Genomic DNA, 25,714 nt, shown 5'->3' on the forward strand with positions numbered 1-25,714 from the left:
ATCTGAAAGGATACTCAAGCTTTTATCGGGAAATGCAAAGTAAAAGCATGATGAGATGCCAATATATTCACTAGTTTGGCAAAAGTTAAAATCAGATGATGACAAGTGTTGATGAGGACATGTGGAGCACTAGAACTCTTATCCACTGCTGGTGGGAGCCTAATGGTACTGCCATTTTGGAAAGTAAGGTGGCATTTCTAATGGAGTTAAATCTGCACATCCCATACAAACCAGCAAATCCACTCTTAGGTATGTTTCCTAGAGAAACTCTTCCACAATGCACCAGGAGCTATGATTAAGAATGTTTGTAGCAGTATTGCTCCTTAGAGGAAAAACCTGGAAATCATCCAGATGTCCATCAATAGGTGAATGAATAAATAAATTATGGTCTATTCATATGATGAATCACAGTACAGGAACGAAAATACACTATAGCCACATATATCAACATACATGTTGAGTGGGAAAAAGCAATTCCTGGAAGAGTTCATTGTATTAGTTATCTATTGCTGTGTAACAAATTAGCAGCAATAACTTAGCTTGAAATGACAAATATTTGCTATCTCATAGTTGCTATGGGTTAGGAACAGAGGGGCAGCTTAAGTGGGGACCTCTGACTCAGGGTCTCTCGTGAGACTGTACTCAAGCTGTTGACCAGGGCTTCGGTCTCATCTCACGGCTCGATTTAAAGGGTCTCCGCTCCCAAGCTCACTCACATGGTTGTGGCGGCCTGTGGTCCCTCAGCGTGTGGGCCTCTCCATGGGATTACCTCATGGCGTGGCAGGTGGCTTCTCCCACGGGGAGCAATCCAAAAGAGACTAGGTAGAGATCACCCCAGACAGAAGCCGCGGTCTTCTTATAATCTGACCTCAGAAGCGAGAGCCCATCACTTTGGCCATATTCTGTTTGTTAGAAACAAGTTACTAGAGCCAGCAAAAGGGTGGGAGTTCAAAAGTATGTGGGTACCCCAGAGGAAGTGGACTGTTGGAGACCATTTCAGAGGCTGCCTCCCACACTCATAGTATGTTTCCATTTTCATGAAGTTCAGAAACAGGCAAAACTGAATTACTATTGTTGCGGTAAACATCCCTGTGTAGAAGCACGTGAATAAAAACGAGCACATGATAAGCATGATGCTGGATTATCCCTGGTGGGGGAGTAGGGGCCTGGGAATGGAGAGAATACCCCAGTAGGTTCAACACGGCTGGGTTGGATAGTGAGTTTGGGCATGCTTATTTTTATGCTTCGTAACTTAATCTTACGTTACATATATACACATATATTTTTTTTTCTGCTTTATCTCCCCAAATCCCCCTTGGTACATAGTTGTGTATCCTAGTTGCAGGTCCTTCTAGTTGTGGCATGTAGGACACCACCTCAACATGGCCTGATGAGCGGTACCATGTCTGTGCCCAGGATCTGAACCAGCAAAACCCTGGGCCGCCGCAGCAGAGCTCGCAAAGTTAACCACTCGGCCACGGGGCCGGCCCCGTATTTTTGTTTTTTCCTCTTAGGTTTGGCTTTCTGTTTGATTATTACGGAAGTTATACGTACATACCCATTAGAGTCAGTTGTTCGGTTTGCTGTCTTCCACCCGTTTTTCCCGTTTGTCCTTCTCCAGAGGTAGCTACTTTTACCTCTTTTGCTAATTAATTTTAGCATTTACCTCCATGTCTCCGAATAACATACTTGTGTGGCTACTTCTTGGTTTGGGCACCATCTGTTCGCTTCCCGCTATGGAAGATGCCAAGTTAGCTCCTCCCCTCCCCTCCAACTCCTCCGTCCCCCGCCCCATCCTCCCTTCATAATTATATCATAATTCGGGGTAGATCAGTAATCGGTGTTTACATCACTCAGTCAACGCTAATTGACTCTATTCACAGTTGAGCCTTGTGGTAAAGGAGGAGAACTTCTCATTTCCTGCAGAACTTTTTGTTTTTCCTGGTTAATTATCGTGTTTCTTCATTTGCTTCGTTTCTATGTATTTATCACGAATTCAACTCCAAATCCTGGCAGCGGTCTAAATCTCTTCTCGGGATGGTCAGGCATATCAGGTTTCCTATCAGTTTTGTCTCCTTGGAGAAACGTCTCCCAGAGCCTTCCGACCTGCTCCAGCCTGGACTGGTTGCCCTGCACGCCTGGTGCATGGCCACCATCCAAGGACCTCCCGGCGCCGTCATCCTGGGCCCCCTCCTCTGCGGATCTCCAGTTTCCTGCAACTCAGAGCATCGTCCTTCTTGGTTTACTCCTTTGTTTGGTGACACACACCCTCCTGTGGTTTCATGAGAAAGGCTGCAGAGGAGGCAGATCTTTGAGAGTTTTGCACATCATCCACCTTCAGACTTAATGAATACCTCGGCTCATTTGGAATTCTGGATTGGAGGTCATTTTCCTTCAGAACTTTCGTTTATTCCATGGCCTTCTAGCTTCTAGTGTTGCTGTGGAAAAGTCCAGAGTCACTCTGATTTCTGATTCGTTGTGTTAGCCTTCTCTCCCTGGAAGTTCCATAGAATCTTCTCCTTCTCCCTGGTTTGAAATTTCACGATCACGTGCCTTGGTGTGAGTCTGTTTTCATTCACTGTGCTGGGGACAGTGGACCCTTGATCTAGAAACTTGTGTCCTTCAGTTCTGGGAAAGTTTTTTAATGATCACTTCTCTCCTTCTCCTCCTCCTTCTTTTTTCCCAGTTCTCTCTTTCTGAAACTATTATTGTTTGAATGGGTAGACTGAGTCACTAATTTTTTCATATTTTCTCTCTTATTTTCATCTCTCTTTTTCTGCATTTTAGGAGACTTCCTCAGTTTATCTACCAGCCCTTCTGAAAGACTTCTTTGGTATAGCATTCCATTCTTGTCTCATGGGTTCAATATCTTATTTTATCTTGCTAACAACATTAATTATAGGATTTTTTTCAGGAATTCTCCCCTGTGAATGATCTGTATTTGATCCAGGGTCCTTCTCCTTTGTTTGTTTAATTGACTGATTTGGTTTGTGTCTTTACTGTTAGAAACTTTCCTCAGATGTCTGGGGATTCCTGGTTGTCTGCTTCTTATTAAAAGCAGGGGACTGAAACTGTTGCGGAGGGATTTAAGGAGGGAGAAAAGTAAACGTGTGTTTAATCCACCATCTTTGCCCAATCAGACAGTCTTCCATATCTACCATTTATTTCATAATATTAAAAAGTGAAAAAACCAAAGTCCACACCCTAATGATAAATTAATAACTATAATAACCACCTTTAAAAAAAAAACTACACCTGGGGCCAGCCCCATGGCCTAGTGGTTAAGTTCGTTGCCCTCCACTTTGGCAGCCTGGGTTTGAATCCCAGGTGTGGACCTACACCACTCATCAATGGCCATGCTGTGGCAGCGACCCACATACAAAACAGAGGAAGACTGGCACAGATGTTAGCTCAGGGTGTGACTCTTTTTTCTTTTTTTTTAAATTTTGGCTCCTGAGCTAACATCTGTTGCCAATCTTCTTTTTTTTCCTTCTTTTCTCCAAAGCCCCCCAATACATAGTTGCATATGCTAGTTGTAGGTCCTTCTGGTTCTGCTATGTAGGACGCTGCCTCAGCATGGTCTGACGAGTGATGCCATGTCTGCACTCAGGATCCAAACCCGCGAAACCCTGGACTGCCGAAGCAGAGCACGCAAACGTAACGACTTGGCCATGGGGCTGGCCCCTCAGGGTGACTCTTCCTCAAGCAAAAAGAGGAAGCTTGGCAACAGACGTTAGCTCAGGGTGAATCTTCTTTGGCAAAAAGTAGAGATAAGAACAATAAAAAACAACTACACCTTTTTGCCCTTAGCGCTTAAGGAAAAGCATAGAACTATTTTCTCCAAAAAATTCTGTACTGCAAAAAATAGCATGAGGTTAGTACATGAATTTGTGACCAGTGTGAACCTCTGTAAAATTGTGAATTGGTTTGGAAACAATTTCTCCCTCCTCTCCACTCCCACAGTCCTGAATCACCAGCCTGACTCTCTTGCTCATCACTTCCTGCTTGGTGAGTTGCATGTGTGTCTTATCTCCATGACGATGCTCCAAGCCACAGGGAGAGCAGGGTGTGTGTCGCATTCATCTCCGCATGTTCTATGGCCCCCGCCCAGGGGAGGTCTGAAGTTTGAGATTTGAAGTTTGACAAACAATGAGTGAATGACAACCTCAAGATCTACTTCTGTTCTCAGCACCCACAGTTAGCACCAATAGGATTACACACGGTGAATGAAAAAGAAGCCCATAAGAACGTAAAGGGAATTTAGAGAAAAATAAAGCAGTAAATCAAGCATCAATTTAAAAAAGAGACACAGGTTCCCTATCGCTGCATGTACTTAATTCCACTTTGAGCTCTAATTTCTTTACTTTGGATCCACCCACACATGAACAGGCTGGTCCATGGTCCTGAGGGCAGCCGAGCAGCCAGGGAACGCTAGTTTAAGCCTCAGGGTTTGCAAGGAAAGGAGGATGGTGGAGACACGTGAGCACAGCAAGCCAATAATATACACAGAAGCCAGGCTACAAATTAAATCCAAACCCCATGGTTTGGCATTCAAGGTTCTCCATTGCTTCTTCTTGGGCACCTGCAAACTTTCTAGCAGTTCTTGCTGTCTGGGGCCTGCCCTCTTTAATCAGTCTTGCATGTAGCTGCTAGAAGAATCATTCTCAGATGCCAAGTGTCTCATGTCCCTTCTTTGTCCAAGAATCTACAATAGGTTCCTTTCATCCCTGGATCAGATAGTTCTCCAGCCTCAACTCCAAGACATCTTCATGAACTTCTTACCACGCCCTGCTTGGGACCCTCTCCCCCTGCACCTGTCATCTCGCCCCTATACTTTTCTATGGATTGTTTCTCAGACTGTAACACCTGCCGCCTCTCTGCAAGGATAACCGCTGACGTGGCATGCCGCCTCGGGGCTGAGCACCGTGCTAGCATGGCTGGTGGATTATTTTCCTTAATCCTCCCACCAGCAGATAAGGAAACTGGGTCACAGAGAGGTCAAGTCACTCACCCACATCCATGGAGCTACTTAAGGTGGAGCTGGGGCTTGAAGCCAGGTGAGCCAAGCCCGAGACCACAGGCTCACGTCCCCTCTACCCACCTGCTCAACCTCACTGTCCTCAGACCTGACCCAAGGCTTCTTTCGGGAAATGGTTTCTGATGGACGGACGAGCCCAGCTCTGACTCTTGTTGCTCGTTTACGTGTTGCCGGCTTGTGGCACGGAGCTGTCTTTAAGTCTTCCCCCATCTCTGCCCCCACACTCAATCTGTCACTGAGTCTGGCTGCTTCAGACTCCGAAGTCCATCCCTCCAGGGAAGGGTTCTCCACCACTACTTCAGCCCAGGCCCTGAGAGCCGAGGTCTGCCACCATTCCTCCCAGCTGGAGAGCAGCATGCCGGAAGTGGAGGGAATGCGTCGGCCTGAGGGCCTGGCAGAGCCCCAGGGCTATGGCAAATGGGGTGGGGAGGACAGCTACCCGTCCCAGACCATGTCAGAGGGCAGGGCCAGGGCACACTCTATCCTGGGGGTCAGAGATGGGCACCACCGGCCTGTGCTACTCCAGTGTGCAACTTCCAAGGCTGACCAGAAGCAGCAGCCAGCCAGGGTGCCCTCCCTATCGCTGGGGAGCAAGTGAAGCAGGTGGGAGAGGGCAGGTGAGGCGTCTTCTCAGCAGAGCTTTGGGGAGGGGATGTCTGCTCTGCCCATGTCGCCCTGGAGTTCCAGGCATGCGTGCCCTTGTGCAGACAGCTATGAGAAGGCTAATGCCACACCCCTCTGGTTGCTGGTAGACGACTCGCGTTGGGGCCGGACAGCCCACCGATGATGTACTCACTGGGATCTGCTAGGACCAGGCTCAGGTGGGCAATGAAGGCGGCCGCCTGCACCTCCTTCCTGGCTCTGCATGCCTGCTACCCACCTGGCTACCCCACCTCTGTGTTCCATCTTTGAAACACCCTGCTACCACCTGCAGACCACTCTTCCCAGCAGGCCATGTCATCTTGTCTTTCCTCTGCTCAAGAACCTACAATCCCTTCCAAGGCCTCTAAGACCAAATCCAAACCCCTTATCCTGGAATTCAAGGCCTTCCGAAATCGGACCCCTGATTTCTGAAGCCACCTCATCACCTGCTACGGGAACCCAGGTATCCTCCTCTCGCTAAAACTTCCTCATCATCCCCCACGACACACAGCAGTCACTTCTGCCTCTCTGATGCCCAGGGGATCAGCGAAAGGAGCATGGGCTTTGGCTGGGTTATTTCCTGTGTGTCCTCAGGCAAGTCACTGAATGTCTCTGTGCTTCCAGTTGCTTACCTGTAGAAGACTTTATGGATGTTGTGAGAATTAGAAAAAGTGTTTGTATACAAAGTGCCAGCCACACAGTAGGTTGTGCTGTGTGACTCCCACTAATACAATAAGAGTTAATAAATGGTATCCGTATACTGTGCCCTTGGTGTTCCCCTAGTCACGTGCCCTCCACCTCCCTTCTGACTAGCAGAGCTTCTCTCTCCTTCCAGGCCGGTCTCCAGATGCACCTGTCTGCAGCCTCCCCTGCACACTTGACCTAGGGGACAAGGAGAGGAGAAGCAGCATTTGCCAATTGCTCCCTGGGCACCAGCCCCCATGGGGGCGTGGAGACCGCTGATGATAGTAGCTAATACTTTCTGGGGGCCTCCTTGTGCCGGACCCCGTCCCGAGCCCATCATGTGCATTCATTCATGTAAGCCTCGTTGGTAACTCAGTTCTGCGGATTAAGGTTCCTAAATGGCTTTCTGCTGCCTCCTGCCAGGATGGTTTGTCTCCTTGGCCCTGTCCCACCTTTCCCGTCCAATGGCCTCCAGGAGGCTGATGGGGAGATCTCATCAGGACAAAACACAGAGTCCCTTGTGTGTCATTCAGGCTGATCCTGTTGGAGATCTTTTTGAGAAGGGACCCACCCTCACCTGCCCTGCCACCTCAGGTGCACCCCGCTCACCTGCTGCACTTGTCAGGCCCAGGCTTTCATAAGGACGTTCCCTCTGCCTGCAACACCCTCCCCGTGGCCTGCCTGGAAAACTCAAGCCTCTGACTAACCCTCCTGTGTTTGGATCAAGGTCATCAAGGTCATTGCCCCCCACACACACCCCCTAGTCCCTGAGGTGCCTCATCCACCCACTTATCGACCCTTCTGCAAATGTCTGTGTCCTGGACAGACCCCTCCCCTGGGCTGAGAGCCCTGAGGGCAAGGGCTGTGTCCTGCTCACCTTTGTATTTCAGTCCTTGGCATAGAGCCTGGCACACAGTGGCCTTGGTATTTGGGGATGAAGGGAGGGAGGAAAAGGATGGGCTGGAAGGGCATCGGGCAGAGGGAATGGTGGTGATACGCTTCCAGCTGGTTCCTCCCAGGGCGGGGCAGCCATGAGCCTCTGTCTAGCTCAGAAGAGGAGGCCATCTCTCTGCAGAGACCCCAGAGCCTCCCCTGGGGACCACTGCAAGGGAGCCCCGGCCGCCGCAGCTTCTCTCCAGACACTCAGGAGTTGCCAGTCAGTGGGATCCATCAACCTTCTTATGGGAAATTGCTAAATGTGTCTGGTGATTTTTTTTGACATTTTCCCTGTTCGGGAGCTTGTGATTTCAGATTAATCACTCCACATACATTTAGACTGTCGACTTGGAAGGGAAAATCTAAATTTTATTACTGCATGATTTCACACAAAGCTATTTTACCAACACCAAAAGGACGTCTCCAATAGGGTACAAATCATGACAAAACATTTTCCCTCTGGGACCAAACTCATGGTGGGGGGCTGAGGGGACGGGGAGCTGTGGGAGACCCCGGGTGGGCAGAGCGGCGCCCCTTCGATCGCCTGAAGAGATGTGCGCGCCACCATCGCTGTTGTCTCCTTCTCGGCATTTCCTCCCCTGTCCAGGTCGCCCAGAGCCTTTACTCCTGGGAACGGCAGCTCCATCGACTGACTCCTTTCTCCCCCTTGGCAGGTACCATGACCAGCAGGACGTAACTAGTAACTTTCTGGGTGCCATGTGGCTCATCTCCATCACATTCCTCTCCATTGGTTATGGGGACATGGTGCCCCACACGTACTGTGGGAAGGGCGTCTGTCTCCTCACTGGCATCATGGTGAGTACTGCCTCTGCCCACTGTCTCTTCCCTACCCTCAGACGGTCGCAAGGAGCAGAGCCCTTTGTCGAGAGCACAGAGAGGCCTTCCCGCTCGGGGAGTGGGGCCAGCTGCTGGTTACCAGGCCAGCATGCCTGCCCCTACTCAGAGAGAGGCTGAGGCGATCGCAATCTGCAACAGTTTCTCACTTTTTCATTTCCTTTTCTAAGACGGGAATAAGGTCCTGGTTCCTGACAGTTAATGGTCTCTTCACAGCCCCCCAAAATGGGCTGGGCGAAGCTGGCTGTGGGTCTGACCCTCCGCTCCCACCCACCACTGCCTGACTGCCCACTTGGCTCAGGGCTTGCACTTAACCATCCCTGGGCCCCACAGACCTTGGTGCCACGTCTGATAAAGTTTCACAGGAACTCACAGAGGCAGGGACTGGGGAAAGAGCACGGAACTGGCCATAAGAGACCTGTGTCCTGGACTGGGTTGGCCATAGGTTGGGGTCCTGCTTTGGCTACATGGCCCTGGGCCAGCTCTTGAGTTCCCCATTCTTCAGCTTCCATATCTGCATTTTGAGGTGCTGGCCTCTGAGTGCCAGGTCCTGCCAGCACTGGTGTCCAGCTAGATGTGACTCCATCCCTGTCTCTCCCAGGTGCCCAGCAGTGGTGCTGCATCCTTTCAAGGTGCATTTCTCCTGCCATCGCCCTGCAACCCCAACCCTGACACACACTCTTGCCCATCTCGTGGCCATCATAGCATGGTGTATGGGAGGGATATGGGTTGGAAGTCCAAAGTGGACTCTGAATGCCGACACTGACTGTGGACCCTGTGCAGGGCGCTCAGCCTGTAGGAGCTCAGCATTCCCCAGGATAAAGTGGGGGTGGAAGGCCTGCCCCGCCCTCCTCTCTGGCTGGTGATAAGGCCCCATCTCAATGCTTTCTGTTGCCGAGCTTTGTCAGCAATGAGAAGCTGCACACCCCCTCGGAGCTGGCGGACCCCTCATGTCCCCACCTCTACCGCTCCTTCACTGGCCAGTTGGCCTTGCTGCTTTTTAGGTCCAGGACAGGCAGCCACTGCTCTTTGACCTCCTCCCTTGATCCTAGAACACAGAGTGAACACACGGTGTCCCCTTTTCAGAAGGGGAAACTGAGGCTCAAACAAGCAAGCACACATATAAGCCTGGGTGATGGTGGGGGTAGTGGTGGGCTGTGAGGGTGAACAAGAGGTCTGTGGCTTGGTTCTAGGTCTCTAGGTTTGGGGTTACAGCCCCCTCTGTGCTCCCATCATGCTCCCGTGAAAATTCTTCCTTTCAGTGCCCCCTCAGATTTCATTCATCACCCCCATTTCTCTCGGGAGGAGAAAAGACCCTCCTTCTGAGAGGGAAATGACTCCTTTCTGCAGTGGACACGGGGTGAACTCCTCACTGGGGCGGGGAGAAGCTGCCCCACTGCCACCCCACAGCAACCTGGTGGCCTCCTGGGACCGATCTCAGTGACAAACAAGGCAGCCGGACTTAGGCCACTCAGAGGAGAGGAGGCCGTGGGCTGTGGGCCCCGTGAGCAGCAGGGGTCCAGTGCTGCCATTTCCCAACTGGACACAGCCCTCTCCCCTTTGCAACTAAAATCTGGTGCAGGTGCATGTTAGCAGGCAGGGCCTGAAACAGCAGTTAATGACAAAAGGCTTAGCGCCGGGGTTGGGATAAATCATGGGTAAGTGTACGGCCTTAGAACAAACACCTCCCATGGGTTAGTAGGAGTCTGTCTGGCACAGCTCCAGCTGTCACCGGGAAACCAGGGAACGATTCTTCCTTCCAGAAAGGAATGAAATGCCGCCCGAAGGCTAAAGCTTTCCTGTCTCAGAGCCGCTCCCGGGGCGTAGGCTTTGTGCCTCCGAGGCAGCATAGAGCCCGGCTGCCAATCGGTGGATGGGCCCTGCTGGGAGCCTCTGTTATTTTTAAATACCAGCCATTCTCCCTCTCAGCACGGAGCTGTGCACATCGAGCCCCGGCCCCACGGGCACCAATTCCCTGGGTCCTTCACTCCCGCGTCTCCTGGCTTCTACTCCGACAAAGCTGCACAGGGCAGGCAGGGCCCCGCGGCGCCCTCACTGCCTTCCCCCGGGGTGCGGTCTTCCTCAGGCTGCTGGTCTTCAGCTCCCTCTTTTGCTCCTGGGTCTCCAGCAGCTCCTTGGAAGGGAGTGTGTTGTTCCTTGAGGAGAGAGGTGTGATCAAAGTAGAAAGAACAAACGAATGAGGAGGAACCGAGACCCACCTCCCACATTAAAAATACAGCACATGCCTTTCATCTTCTCCTTTTGCACAAAACCCCGCTGCATAAATATATACCTCTCTGTGCGCAGGAACAGGGAGGTTTCCTCCAGTCGCCGTCAGTGTTTTTACCCAAATTAAAGTCAGTTGTCTCACTCTGGGGTCAGCCACAGTGAGGAACCCTGGAGGCATTTTTCTAGCAAGTGTGACTTTTCTAGCTGAGTCACTCCTTTCAGGGGTTCACGTTGCTGAGAATCCCTTCCTCCCCTCCCCCGCCTCCCGCCGCTGTGTGCATCTCCCGATTATTATTGCAAGCGCCTTAACTAAAGGTAGGGCTTCCTGTTTGGTTACCATGGACACCATGCAGGCCAAGGCAAGATCTGCTAGGGAAAGGAAAGGAAGGATTTGTGTGTGCGGCTGTAAATAGTCTTAATCATTGTTTTCTCTTGGCAATCCCAGTAACAGTGTAATTATCAACCATTAAGCGGGGTATATAATTGTCTGAACAACTTGACATTGTTGGCACAGACCTGGGATGTTTGAGAGATTTCACCCACAAAAGCAGATATATCAAAGTCCAGCGTCTTTCTATAAAGAATTGGATGATGACAGTTACAATGCAGAGAGAAAGCTGTCCATGTTTAGTCTCCAGAATCCGAAATGACAACGAAACTTAAAGATGTGCTTTTGAAGGCCTTTTGGTTGGTTGGGGACACTAAGCTTTCCCCCAAGTCTTCATGAGAGATGCTTCTTTCAACTGCAGAAGGAGAGTGATGATGAAGCGAAAGGTGGCACAAATTGAGTCATGTGGGGAGGAGGGAAAAGAGGGCTCAGCAAGACATCTGCTTAATGTCAGTTTTAGAAGATGAGCTTCTCCCTGAAACACCTTGGTTTCAAACCAATTGATGTTATTTTAGTTGTTACATGGAATCTGTTGCAGAAACAGAATCCAACTGTAAATCCTCCAGGCTTCCCTCCTCCATTTGTCACTTTCATTTATGTTTTATTTTATTTTATGCTTCTTTAGTTAAGAACACCTCATACTTTTTCCCTTGGGATACTTGTTTTTCCAGATTCTAAGGTTTTCCAGCTGGAAAATGTTTCTTGGAAACAAGAAGTGGGAGGACCCGTGTGGAGGAGATTGGGTCTCTGGGTTCAGATCTATAGATGAGTTAGGCATGTTCGCCCCATCCCAGCCGTTCCTTTCTCTGCTCACTCTTGTCTCCTGCTCACCATGTACCTTGGAAAGTATGACCTCATTCGAGGTGGATCCTGTCGCTTCCACCATCCTCCCATGGAAATAGGAGTTGGACAGAGAAGACCCAGGGAATCCAGTTGGTGTCAACTGTGATTCAGGACTTGGCACGTGTGAAAGCAAACGTCTGAGTCATGGATTTGCCCCAGGATCTGACCCCATGGAAGTCATTCCAGCAGCTGCTTACCCTTTTCTGTCCCACTCCATCCTCTCCTCACATGCCCCCTGTGCCCACCAGCCATTTCTGAGATTCCACGTTAGGACAGCATGAGCTCTCACACACCCAAATCAGTCAGGTCCTTGGCAATTTGTCTCTTAAAACCAACCCACATCACTGCCATATCACACAAGCCTTCCCAGCTGCTAACCTGGCTCCAACAGACTGATAAGCTCATCCAAGTGAAAAGGCCATCGTCCCCAAAGGAACATCGGTGATCATTATACCACTTAAAAGTGAACACAGCAGGAAGGAGGGAGATCCCATAATGCTTCCTTTGTTTCCTCTCAAGAACCAAAATTGACCATTAACTTCTGTCTCAAGTCTCAGGTTCCTTGTTCTTCCTGCCTTTCTCTCTCAACCCCATCAGCCCATCCTTTTTTCTTATTCCTCTGCTTTTTCCTTGCCTCTTTCTCTGTCCTGTTCCATGCTGTTCAGGAGGCAGCACAGCTTGGTCCCGGTCTCAGCCTCTGCTCCAGCTTTCTCTCTCTCTGCATCCCCCTCTTCTTTCCCCTTTCCTTCCCTTCCCTCTTCCCTCTTCCTCTCTCTCTCTCTTCCTCTCTCTCTCTCTTCCTCTCTCTCACACACACACACTCTGGAGAGGACCAGCAGGCTGGATTTCAGCACCCTGCCCCACCCTACCCACTAGGGTGAAGGTTGCCGATGTCTGACCCCATCTTTACAAGGTTGCCTCTTAATAGAGATCACCAAGTTAGGCTTCGTTGTTGGCAACATCCCTAATTCGATCCAGACAATGGATTTTCTAAAAGAAAAATAAAGTTGAGAGTATCCACTGCTACCTCTTCAAGTTAGAGTTAGGGGTTAAGAACCCAGCATCCTCTGGAAAAATATCCAGAAGGGAGTCTTGACATCTTTAAGTTGAGAGAAATTGGGACACATCATCTAGTCTACCCTCTTTCCTCCATGCAGAAATTTATCTTAATCATGTAAGATAGATGGTTCCTTAGTTAAAACACTGGCTTCTAATTAGAAGCCCCCTGCATTCAAGCAGCTAGACTTTGAGCTCTGGCAAGAACAGGGAGTGCTTCATCAGGACCCTGGAATTCGGGATGGTGGCTGTGTGGTTGTTTTGATAAAATTCCCAAAGTGGCATGGTGAGCAGGGAGACTCCCTCTTCAGGCTTGTGCTGCCCCCAGCTTTCAGGGGTGATTACATAGAGTTTTCCTGGACCCAGGGAGATGAGGGAGAATGGAGCCTGGGGAGAACCCTCGCCATCTGATGTTCCATTTTAACACTATGATATATCCCTCTTTTTGGGCTTTCACCCAAAGTACTGTTGGAACTCCATATAAAGGAGAGGGATTATAGTCGGTCTGGTTGAGGGGAAATGGAGCACACATCTTCCCCCAGGACAGCTTCTTTTAAGCTATTTTTTGCTTTTGGAGGCCTAGCTAAATTGATTACAGCTACAGACCAGGCTGTCCAACTGCCCATACATATCCTTTGAAAATTGGGCACAGAGTCTCCTGCAAGTCACAGATGCCAAGAAAACACGGCTGTCCCTGAACAAAAGAGGAAAATTAGGTCAGAAAAGGAAAGTCCACACAGCCTCAGTTCTTTTCACTTTGTTGTGCTAGAAATGGGTTGGCTGACCAAATGTCTAACTGTACCAAGAAACACAAGATTGTTTTACTGGGAACCCTTGTGAAGAGCTAAGGGAAAGCGTTGCCCACTTCAGCCACGCCGTAACCTTGCACAGGCCAGCTTTTGCCAACCTGTGGAAGAAGAAAGAAAGTATAAAGGAGAGAGGAGAGGACTGAGCTACCCATATGCATTTCTCCCAACTCTGGTATAGATTGAAGTACCTTTGAAAAACATTCTTTTCTGTTTCTAACACATTTTATTAGACCCAATGAGCCAAAAATGTCATTGATTGATTCCTTCAATCCTGGGACCTCAACTGCTAATGTGGGCTCTTTGGCAACTTCAAGTACTGATTGGCATCTAGAGGATCAGACTGTGACTTCACTGAGCTGCTCTTCTCTTTCCACGAGTGGAGGTCAGGGCGGTCCAGGGCCCAGTGTGCAGGAAGAGGGCGATGTCCGCCCACGAGCGTGCACGCTCTTCTAAGAACCAGGCAAGGGCAGGGCTGACTTCTGCTGCCTGCAGAAGAATCAGGGGAGGAGTGATTCTCCCCATTCCTCCAGTGCTCTCAGGCCCATTGAGAAGCACAGTGAAGAGGATTTAAAAATCCAGCAGGAGAATGTTGGAATGCGCCCCTTTCTGCTCATTTCCCAGACAGTCAAACATGCACCCGGAGGATCAGGAGACAGAAAACGAGTCCTGCAAAACCCTGCTTCTTTGACTCGCTCTCTCCTGTGCTCCCCTGGAACGGACCTACCTGAGCAGAATAAGAACACTGCTCTGGAAAATACTGAGAGCCTTTTGTGGGTTCCCTTAAAACCCTGGTTTGAGGCAGGAGGCTGGTTGTTGTCTTTAAAATCTCTGCATGAGGGAGAATTCATGAGCCTCCTGGTGAAAGCAAGAAAGAGTGGATTTCTTGTGCTGAGTCATAGCCTAGGCCTTCGGGTAAAAAACCCTGAATGCATGTACTCATGCCAACCAGTGTTCCCTGGGAAGCAATCTTGGGGGAAAACGTATTGCCTCATCATTAGATTATTTTCAGGAAAACTCTCCACCTCCAGCAGGTGTTCCGTCCTTAGTCCAGTCTATTCATGGCATTCTTTCCTCCTGCGCCCTGGTCTGGAGCTGGTAGTGGGGTTGGGATATGCATGAGGGAGAGAGGGCATGTATGTGCTGGACCCTCTATCTTTCCTGCACAGCCTGGCAGATGACCAGGTGATTGTCTGTTGTTTTAAATTCCCCAAAACCTCAGCCCCATCCAGGATCCTGCTCCATTAAGAACTGACTGGTTCTATGAAGACAAAGTCTCCCAGAGTTCGGCTCTGCAGCATAAGCCAAGAGCATTGTAGACCTCTTCCTGGGGGCAGGAATTGGGGCCCTGATTGATAGGTTATGTGGCTTGGCCTTACCAGCCAAAGAGCTCAAGTTCCCAGGCCTCTCCTGAAAACCCCACACTGGGCACGGGGCACGTTGAGTCTTCTGAACCTTGCCTCTTAATGATGTGCTCTCTCCCCTGGTCCTCTGCTGTCCCCCCACAGGGTGCGGGCTGCACTGCCCTGGTGGTGGCCGTGGTGGCCCGAAAGCTGGAACTCACCAAAGCGGAGAAACACGTTCACAACTTCATGATGGACACTCAGCTCACCAAACGGGTAAAACACCACTGTCCACATCTGAATGGGGGACTCAAGACCAACATGGAAGCCAAGCAGAAAGAAAGTAGTTATGTGATATAAGTCAGGGCCACACTTTGCAATGGAGGATTGAGGAAGCCCCAGACACATGCAAACAGCCTCCACAAACTGGGCACAATGGCTTGGCACTCCAGGCTCCTGTCTTCTCTTAAATCACTGTGCATGGTTCAGGCAACCAAAAATTCTCCTGTTAATTAAATCTACAGTATACAGTGGTATAAGCACCCCTTTGCCTAATGGTACCCAAGAAATTGCCCAACGTGACGCAACATTTTTGTTTATGCTCAAATATTTTCACCATTCTCATTAGGAAGGGCAGTAAAGAGTCTTAAAATCAATCCTGGAAATGTATCTAAATCCAGACCTTAAAAAAAAATCATTAAAGACGATCATTGCAGGAGAGCTCACATTCCTAGATACTGTTCATCAAAATGTCATCATCCGATTTTCCCCTTTCGGGTTTTCCGGATAATGTTTCTCACTTGTATCCTCATGAAAGTGGTTAAGGAGATGACAAACTGAAAATTATGCAGGAATGGGGAGATTGTTTAGCTGCTAAAAGTCTGACACCCCACTGGATTGTCAGAGAAGAAAAGGCCCATTTAGAAGAGACAGAAATGAGCCTTCCAGGATAACAGCAGGCCAAATGAGCAAGGCAGGAGCTGTTTATTTAATGACAGCCTTTATGGAAAATTCTTTAGAGCTGCAGGCTGAACGAAGGTCAGTGATATGATTTCCTGCAAACTTCTCCTCTCTCGGAGGTGAGAGAGAATCAAAACCTTGTGCTGGGGTCTTGGCCTAGCAAGTCTTTCTCATTTAGGACTCCAGTGGGTTAAGAGATCCACGAGCGACCAAATTTTGATTTGGGTTTTTGAAAGCTAGAGAAAATATTCGGTGATTAATGTTGCAGCGCAGTAAAAAATGTGTTAGAAATAGCGACAAAGGCAGGAAGGGGGAACAAGAGAGAGGGAGAATGACAGAGTGCGAGCCAGCTCTCAGGGAAGACAGTGGGAGAATGTGCAGTTGCCAAGGCCTCTCCAGTTTCTTAGCAGAATTATTTATGGTGTTTGATTGTCTGATCTTTGATTACATGTATCGGATTGTTTAAAGAGCCTCCACAGATGTTAAAAGGAACAGGTACAGGCAAATAGTCTTACGTTATTGGTGTACAGATGTGAATTCAGTACCTCGCGGCCCTGAGCTGTCCGTTGTACAAAAGAAACCCCAATTTGCAGCATCAAGGTGGCAGGACTGGGGGCTGTGCCCATGGGTGGGTCAGCCGGGTTTCACCCAGAACCTTGTAACCCAGCTGCTCTGCTTCAGCCCTCGAACACCCATGCAGAAGTCATAGCCGGAACTGAGCAAATTACAAAAGTTGTTGGAACCTCAGTGCAAATATCCTTGCATCTATCCTCCTGAAACAACAGTCCAGGAGTCAAGGGCGAGAGGGATTTGCCTCGAACACCTTCTCGGAAGCTGTTTTCTTAGAGCAGACAGTGAACAGTCTCTCTGTTTATTCTGGTTTGCATTTTGAAACCAAGGATCTGCTTTGTATTTCATGTTGCTCTTTTGTCCTCTCCGGTTTTGACTCTGTAAATCAGATACTAGAGGAAAATAAAGCTGAGCAAAGCCAGCTCCCTCATACGACAGGAAAATAAACAATTTTTTCTGCAATATAATTGTAGAAAGAGATAAGACTGTGGTTGCTAATTTCCGTCTTTCAAAAATGATTCTCTAAAATCCTCCTCAAGTCCACTTACTTTTTGAAAACTAGGACTGAAAATCAAATCAACAAATATTTATTGCTCATCCATGCATGCAAGGCACCTTTTTAATCGAATAACATCTCACTTTTCTGAGAACACTTAAATCTGTTGAAATGTCCCTTTAATGTCTAATATCTTTTTCCCAGAGAAACAAACACAAAAGGGATGGTTCTTACAGACGGAGGATTTTCAAAGCTGCAGGACTGGGACTTCCAAAGGTTCTTTTACGTAACCTTGATTGAAAGGAAGCTGGCTGCGAGCGAGCGTGGCCTCCTCTGGCTTCAGCTCACCTGGACCTGCTCTCAGAGAAGCCCACCTTTCTTCCCCCGGGAATGCCTCGCCTATCCTTTGGCTTCTCCAAATGGCTAGGCCGTGGGTCAAAGAGATGCTAAGCTTAGTCCATTCCTAAAATCTCAGTGAATTCTCACAGACAGATCCAATCGTGGGAGGAACCCACGATTGTAGCATAATTGCAAACCTCTCAGGAGTGCACAATTAGTAGATTTAACAGATAGAAGCCGTCTCTTAAAGGTACATGCAATCTCAAATCTTCAAACACTAAAACACTAAATCGCTAAGCGAAAAAAGAGAAAGAGAAATGGTAACCTATTAATCATAAAAATACACAAGTCATTCTAGGGTTTATTCATCCTGCCTGTCTTCCTGTAAAGGCTTCAGCCCCGCCTTTACCATTAAGAGTCACACTATGTTTATTTATTTATTTATGGGGGGCGTGGTTGATAGCACAGGGTAAGAACTCAGTTTCTGATTTTCCTGAATCCCATGGCTTTTCTTCTTTCTCTTGTATAACTTGTCAACCCTGGTAGCAATGTCATTTCTGCATTTAATGCAATCAGATCTTCCCAAGCTGACTTTGCAGTGTTACTGCCATTGTTATTCTATAATTATAATCTATTGCTAACCTCTGGGCTACTAAATAATATATATGTAAATGACACACAGAGAGACTGTGAAAAGGATACTAGATCCCTGTCTTTTCTCCCGCTCAACCCTCCACATCCCCATCTCTCTGTTTTATGTAATTAAACACACTCATCACAGGGGTCACCCACCGGACACCACACTCTGTGCTCTGGGGACATCGAGGTGGTCCCTGCCTTCAAGGAGCACGTCTCCTTTCTAGAAAGCAAGGTAGGCTGCCCAGGGACCCACTTGGCTTAAGAGGCACCATGGACAGGAGACGTTCTGTTGGCCACACCTGCTTTCCGTGTCAGACCCGCAGAGAGCACCAGGCTGTGTGCCGCTGGCTGAGGACTATGCCTCCTTATCCTTGCCACCAGGGGTTCTTGCCCCAAATACTTCATCCAAGTACATTTCCCTGTGAAATCAATGAGTAAAACCAGAACCAAACGCAGATCTTCCCTGCACTAGTTCCTTCTCCTGACTTCCCTGGTCAGCTAATGGCGTTGCTGTTCTTCCAGTCTCCAGGCCGGGAAACTTAACGCCATCTCTGACTCCTTTCTGCCCTGGACCCCACGGGAGTCCAAGCAGTCTCTTTTTTTTTCAAGATTGGCACCTGAGCTAAGAACTGTTGCCAATCTTCTTTTTGTTGTTGTTTTTTTGTTTGTTTTCCTGCTTTTTCTCCCCAAAGCCCCCCAGTACATAGTTGCATATTTTAGTTGTGGTCCTTCTGGTTGTGCTATGTGGGACGCCGCCTCAGCATGGCTTGATGAGTGGTGCCATGTACACGCCCAGGATCCGAACCGGTGAAACCCTGGGCCACCAAAGCGGAGTGCGCGAACTTAACCACTCAGCCATGGGGCCAGCCCCGGAGGAGTTTCTGAGACTGACTCACCTGGCCATGGGCGTGGCTGTTCACGCACGCCAGCCTCTCCAGGCCCTCTGCCCCACCACGCTGGAAGCCACCATCTCAGTCTTGTACCATCACAGCCACTTGCTACCTTCTGTCCTTACGGGCCTCACTTATCTCAGACATCCTGTTCTGCTTCCCAGTGGATCTCCTTAGACTTAGCTCTAAACATATCACCGCCCTGCTCAAAAATCTTCAGTAACCCCCAGCACCTACTGAACAGCGCTAAAGAAAACTTTTCTTTGATTATAAGAATATTTCAAAGTTTATCACAATCCCCCTGGAAAAAAAATTTTTTTTTCCATCCGGCTAGTTCAAAGATTTACTCATAGCAGGGGTGTTATAGGAAAAGACAATGGTAGACATTATAGGAGGTGCAGAAAGTCTGGCTAAAGGACACTGGACTCCTGACTGACAGTTGGTTAGGCCCATGAGTGGATTCCCAGAACAAGTCTTAACGTCTTTAAAATTTATCAGATAGTCCATTGAGCAGTTATCAGGAATGCTAATTCTCCCCAGGAGGGGATTGTAAATTATATTACCCACAAAGGTTCTGTCCTAGACAGGTTGGGTGCCTTTTTTCTTTAACAATAGTCAGAGGCATTGAGCTTTTGAGCTGGAAGGATTCTTAGGAATGAACTTCCCAGGCCCAGAGATGGGCGAGGGTGGGCTCCCAGTTATATGCAGCTAGCTGGGTCCTGGCCAGGGCTGCAGTTTGTTCTCAGGCCAGCAGGCAGCTCTCCAGCCATAACCCAGTGGGTTTTCCAGAGCAGTCAGCTCCTTGGAACTCAGCATGGTGGTTAGGGTCCCGGGCCTGCTGGAGAGAAAAGACAGTTTATCTCCAAACGAGCTGAGCATCAAATTGATAGCATTATAGAATCAGCCGCCATTCACTACCATGCTGCTCTGGGGAAAAGAGCTTCAAACTCCAACTTTGAACCACAGCAGTATCTCCCTCCTCGCTCCCTGCCCCAACTTCCCACCAGCCACAGGGGTGGAGCCCCCAGTTCTAAGCGTTCAGGGAGGGCTTCCGGGTAAGGCGGGCAGAGAAGCCTGAGAAGGAAGTGGGAACAGGATGGGGGAGGGAAGGAGAGAGTGTGTAAGCAGAGAGACAAAAGAGATGGCAGCCACAGAAGCCAGCAGGAAGTCTGTGGGGCTGAGGGTGAAGGAAGAGTGGGGTTGGCAGACAGGGAGGAGGGGATGGCCGTCTTCCCCAGTCCTGTGTATAATGGACGCCTTCGGTCAAATGTCTGAAGACAGCGCTGGCCTGTAGGTTCTCAGACTGATGCTCATCAGCCCTCAGTTAATCTAAATTCAGCCTGTGGAACACCCACCTGCCAGGCCTGATCTGCCTTCCTCCCTCCATTCCTTCCCCCTTTCCAACCTTTAGGTAGAACACCCTTTCCCCAGGAAGGATTCTGGCAGCCTAATGGGCATGCTAATGATTTCTTCCCTGGAGGGTCCACCAGTGGGGCTTCTGGAATTACACTCCCAAGTCTCCCTGTGGCTTCTGGAGGCACGGGGGACCCCAGACTGGGGCCTCTCTCATTCTGTCCCAAGTGTTCCTCCGGCAACTGACAGCCCCTCTGTAATACCAAGTGGCAGGTTACCCTGGCAGAGAGGTGGCCAGAGCAAGCCGTTGACACGGATGATACAGCCAAGAGCTCCAGGAACAGACATATGTGTCTGTTTAATGTTTTGCTTTGTTTGGGGTAGGGGGAGAAGCTAATGTTTATTAGCAGGAGAATATCAATAAAGCTGTCACGTATTGAAGCACACCGTGGCCAGGCTCTGTGCTGTTTTATGTGTATTCTCATGTAATCAACTCCACAATCCCATTTCACAGGTCAGCATCACCTGCGGCACTCTAGCCCCCACCCTGCTGTATTTTTCTTTGAAGCCAGTATTACCTGATACTATGTTACAAACTGCATCCTTTCTCCACCAGATTATAAACTCCATGAGGGCAGTAATGTGATTGGTTTGTTCATTGCAATATTATCACTTCCTAGAACAGCATCTGCCCCATCGTAGGTGCCCCTTAAGTGTTTTTTGAAGGTGCGAGAAAGAAAATTGAGTCTCAGAGAGGTTCAGTAACAGGTCCAAGGAGGGGATAATAGTTCCATCCATTTGTGAGGTGTGTCTCAGGGCTAATGAAACAACGTAAGCATCAAGTGTTTAGCACAGAGCCTGGCAGTAGTAAGCACTCAGTAAATGTTAGCTGTCACTGTTACTTGCAAGCTCTTAGGTGAATGACCTTAGCACTACCATTACCCAGGCCCATTAATCCTGCAGCCTTTCCTAAGGTATGTAGGTCATCGAGCCTGTTCTCTGGCCCCCAGCAGAGTGAAAGCTTACAATTTTTTGGTAGAGAATGTATGGACCCACAGAAAACAGTCAGCTCGTATGCTTATGGGTTTGGGGCACAAAACAGCCAGACTTCCACTCAAAAACAACCGTCTTCTAATCATCCCTGAACCCATCTGATTGTGACGAAGCTTGCTCAGTCCTTCCCAGTCCTTCCCACCGCACCCTCACCCCCACCCCCGGAGCTCCTTTTGGTCCTGGTGCCCCTGCCCACCAGGAGAGCTCAGAGGGTCCCCAAGCCCCAATCAGGGGCTCAGCAGATCCCAGGAGGAGCACACGACCTCAACTGCTCCCACCCCAAGGATGCTCAAAGCAATCAGCCAGGTGAATTGGAGGGAGACCCTGGTCGCAATAGCATTTACTGTCAACTTGGGAGAGCACAGTGCAGTTAAAAGCCTATTTCTTTTTCTCTTGCAGATATTGATCTACTTAGCTTTGTGCCAGACTGTTTGCTGGCAATTAATTTCAGAGTCAGCACCAAGGCTTGCATTTAACATCCCTTTTCGGAATTCGCAGGGGCCTTCTGTTCAGACCCATAAAGATGATGTGCCTGCCTCTCCCAGCTCCCAGGCTGAGCTGTGATTTCAGTACCTGACGTTTGGGGTGCAGTCAGGTGCGGCCCTGGGCTCCCTGTTCTGCTGTATTGCTAAGTGAGGGCTGTGATGATTAAAAAAAAGCAATTCTAATGTCCTTTCCAATTCCTTGATCCTGGAAAACAGGAAATAATTTTGTTTGTGTAGAGATGAAATCTAGTCCAGTCTTTCTTCAGACCACATGAAAACCTTATGTTCTCCTTGGACCTGGCTCTTGTTTCCACTTTGTCATTAGCTAGCTGTGTGATTCTGGTCCTCACAGCCCATCTCTGAAGCTGTTTCCTTGTATTTTAAATGGGGCTAGATGATAATAATTAATGTGTGTATGGTACTTTACAGTTTATATAACACTTAAATCCACGTTGACTTACTTTGCCATTTGTACCTTTATGGTCTTGGTCTCTGTCTTAGTTTCTTCATCTGTAAAATGGGGATAACATTAGTACCTGCCTGAGAGGGTTGTGAGGTTATGCATATGAAGTACTCAGACCTGTGCCTGGCGCCTGGTAAATGTTAGCTGTTAGCCTCAGCACCGTCAGCACCACCATCATTGCCTCCTTGGGGCCTCATAACATAACATTAAGGTAAGGATTTATTTTTCCCATCTTATAGATAATTAAGCATTTACTCCTGAGCTGCTTAATAACTGGCAGAGCAAGGATTCACCTGCAGGCTTTCCAATTTCAAATGCTTGTTCCACACCAACACAGAGACAGTTGTCACAGGCCCATTGGAGCTGACATTCCGTGGCTCTATCATTATTCCAAAGAGGAGACTCGTGTAACTGGCACTCTTCTGATCATCCTAAATGCCGGGGCAGGGTTCTCGCTTCTGTGTTTCTGTGAGGCTTTCCTTGGAGGCCAAGCACCCAGGGAAACTGAAGAAATTATGCATCAAATTGCCCTCTGTCTACAAAAGGTGGCGGTAGTATGCACCCGCGGAGGGCAAGGCTTCCCTTTCCAGCTGCATCTTTTGCCGGGAGGCTGCTCCGCGCCAGCCCTTGGACAGAACCCCAGAGACCAGCCCCTCCTCCCCCTCCCCCTCCCCCTCCTCACCTGGACACCCCTCATTTCCAGCTTCACTCACCACCCCCTGCTTCCTTTCAGGCAAGAAAGGACCAGAGGTGGGCAATTAAGTCATTTAAAACCATTTTCACAGCGGATTTTTACTGAACGAAAAAGCAATATTTATGTCACTTAGACATTTCTGAGAAGACTTAGCTGTTCTTTTAAAAACATCACTTCAGCGCCAATGAAAAATATAATCCAGCCTTAGTAATAAATTTTTAAAACACACACACACAAAAGTTATCAGCCTGCAAAACAATGTTTCCTAGGCCTTCCCACACGTCTCAGTATTTTAACAACGTCCCATCTGTTGATGTCAGTCTGAAGAAGCAGGCCTGTACACTCCAGTTTTATTAAAATCCTTTCTGGCTAGTAACCTGATTTCTGCTAGACCAGCCAAATGACTTTCAGGCCCCGGGCCTGTGGGCCTGTGCCAATTTGCGTGGCTGACAGAAATAGGAACGGCTCATCAAAACTCTGTTTAGCTTGTGCTTAATAAGAAATGTTTCCTCTTGCTCTTGTTCCTAATTGCTGAAGATGTCTGTGTTTGGATTAAAACTTTGTCCCCTGCCATCTGGATGCCATTGATATGTCTCAGCTCAGTCGCGAGCTGGGTGATATCAGTGGTTTCCATGTCAACAGATGACAGCGTCATATGTTGAAATGTGTGATTGCAGTGCACAGCAAAGGAGCCAGCCTCGGGAAGGAGACAGCTCTGGTTTCACACCTAAAGATCTTCTCTGATTTTCAGACACCGCTTTGAAATTATTTCAGTTTTATGCCAATTACATTTACATGTAAAATTGCAGTGTAAATGTTTTTGGCCATTTGCGAAAGGAAACAATGGACTTGTTGATACCTATAGTTCCATTCGGTGGGAAAGACATTTCCTCAAAGAGGCCTTTTAAAATCTCCAACTGATAGGAAATCTGTTTACTCTCTGAATCCAAGAAATGTACCATGTGCAGTAAATGGACGTCTCAGGTAGCACGGGGAGCTCTGCACGCAAGGGCAGCAATGGTATATATTTATCGATTCAAAGGGTGCCCCAGGTCTCCAGGTCTTGGTAATGCAGCCTGTCTAAATATAGCATCAGCAACAGCAGCCGACAGGCAGTCCTGAAATAATTAAGAAAGAAGAAACACCCCTCAACTTCAGGCTCCAGTGTACTGTGTCCAATACAGGATTAATAAGAGATGCATTTTCTTCATTGTTTCTAAGTTCGTGATTTGATTAAGGAAATAAATCATCGCAGAATCATTTCCTTATAAGGTAGACTATATCAGAAAACACAAAAAACATACTACGTGAACCCAGGAAAATTAACCTGATGGTAACTGGCTTTATTTATTTTTCCTTAGATCAAGAATGCTGCAGCCAACGTCCTCCGGGAAACGTGGCTAATCTATAAACACACGAAGCTGCTAAAGAAGATTGACCATGCCAAAGTCAGGAAACACCAGAGGAAGTTCCTCCAGGCTATCCACCAGTGAGTATCTGGGCAGCTCTGCCAATGGATGGCCACATTAGGAGTGGTGGGACCCTCACAGCTCCATCAGTATCTTCCTCTACCTCGAGGCCCAGAGAAAATCCATTGTTCTACTCAGTAAGCACAGGGGGGCAGTAAAACTGACCCAGATCAATCTGTTGACTCATCTATTGCACCTGCCACTGCCAGGCATTGGGCAGGCTGCTCTGGAAGGTAAAACTTAGAGTAAGAGTCTCTAAGGCTGCTCATATTGAACACACACACACACACATACCACATTACAACTCAAAGCAGAACAAACTGGTCAGCGCTCTCTATAAGAGAGGCATTAAAAAAGTAGAGTGGAAAAGTAGAGAATGAAAACATCTATTCTGACCTGGAGGTTTTGGGAAATCCTAAACGGCTGAGAGCAGGGCCTTTAAGGGGGAAGGCACAGCCTAGACCATTTGAGAAGCAGGGGAATGATCTGAGAGTCGAGAGGAAACTGAAGTGGCTGCAGGAAAGCATGCACGGAGACAAGTTTGCTTTCTGGGGGACCTGACAAGTCCTTGATTCTGGTCAGTCGCCACCCATATTCGAAGTCTCCATGCAGGGTTCCAAAATCAGAAGAATTGATGTAGATGTGGAATCTGCCCATGGGCTAAACTTTAACGTGCACTGGAAGAGGATGGCTGTTACGACTCTTTCCCACAGACTGAGGAGCGTCAAGATGGAGCAGAGGAAGCTGAGCGACCAAGCCAATACCCTGGTGGACCTTTCCAAGGTGAGTGGCAAAATCTGAAGACACTCTAAAGAGTTCTCAGACGCTGGCATTCAGACTTCTCAGGTGTGGCTATGAAGACTGGCCATGTCCATGCTATACAGTGAAAGCAAAGAATGATTTCTCCTGGGTTAAAAAATAATCTAGGTTCAAGTTCTTGACATTTGCAATCTACTAGTTTGTCTTGTTTTTTTAAAACCTGGCATTTGTTTCTTAAATTCAATTGCTCAGGTTTGTCTTTGCTTGAAATTAATTAGCTGACCTACTAAATCTTCTCAGTGTGTTGCTTTATTAGCTGTATATTGAGGGCACCTAAGGATGAGCTCAAGTTTGCACATGATGAAGCACATTGATGAGGCCAAATGGCGATGATGGCGAGGATGCTGCCTAGGTCACACCTAGGAAGATCCTTCCAGTTTGCTGTTTTAGTTAGAAATTCATTTTTCTGCATCCTCCAGTCCTTACAACCCAAGCTTTCTGGTTGCAAATTGGTGGGCGGGGGGGGGGGGGGGGGGGGGGGGCTGCATTTTTTCTTAAGTGGCAGATAGCCTACAATGAACATGTGGATGCCAAAAGAGAGCCCTCCTTTGAGCGCCCTACAGCTTGATGTCACACTGTCATTCTGTGCCTCTGGCACTGAACTGCCGTAAACACTGTAGAGAAACTCACTCCTCTTGCAAATCAGTGCAGTGAAGGAACTGGA

At 48.4% G+C, this 25,714-nt stretch overlaps 1 protein-coding gene and 1 long non-coding RNA gene across 9 annotated transcripts in view; one reads left to right on the top strand and one right to left on the bottom strand.

Moving 5' to 3' along the window:
* KCNN3 (potassium calcium-activated channel subfamily N member 3) overlaps nucleotides 1–25,714 on the top strand; it is a 187,685-nt gene that overhangs the window by 148,198 nt on the left and 13,773 nt on the right. For 6 of the 8 annotated variants that reach the window (XM_070268082.1, XM_005610065.4, XM_023641077.2 and 3 more), the window contains exons 4-7: nucleotides 7,975–8,116; nucleotides 14,986–15,096; nucleotides 24,124–24,251; nucleotides 24,945–25,014. In XM_070268082.1, the coding sequence (XP_070124183.1) occupies nucleotides 7,975–8,116; nucleotides 14,986–15,096; nucleotides 24,124–24,251; nucleotides 24,945–25,014 (451 nt within the window). Of the gene's footprint in view, nucleotides 1–2,468; nucleotides 2,560–7,974; nucleotides 8,117–14,985; nucleotides 15,097–24,123; nucleotides 24,252–24,944; nucleotides 25,015–25,714 lie in introns of those variants that run through there. The other 2 variants (XM_070268083.1, XM_023641079.2) reach the window with 1 other exon arrangement.
* On the bottom strand, nucleotides 7,642–10,669 carry LOC111773514 (uncharacterized). The gene is made up of 2 exons (XR_002808037.2): nucleotides 10,449–10,669; nucleotides 7,642–10,311 (listed from the first exon to the last, which is right to left on the bottom strand). It is a non-coding gene; the product is annotated as an uncharacterized lncRNA (long non-coding RNA).

This window comes from Equus caballus, chromosome 5 (genome assembly GCF_041296265.1).
Source record: "Equus caballus isolate H_3958 breed thoroughbred chromosome 5, TB-T2T, whole genome shotgun sequence".
NCBI lineage: Eukaryota > Metazoa > Chordata > Mammalia > Perissodactyla > Equidae > Equus > Equus caballus.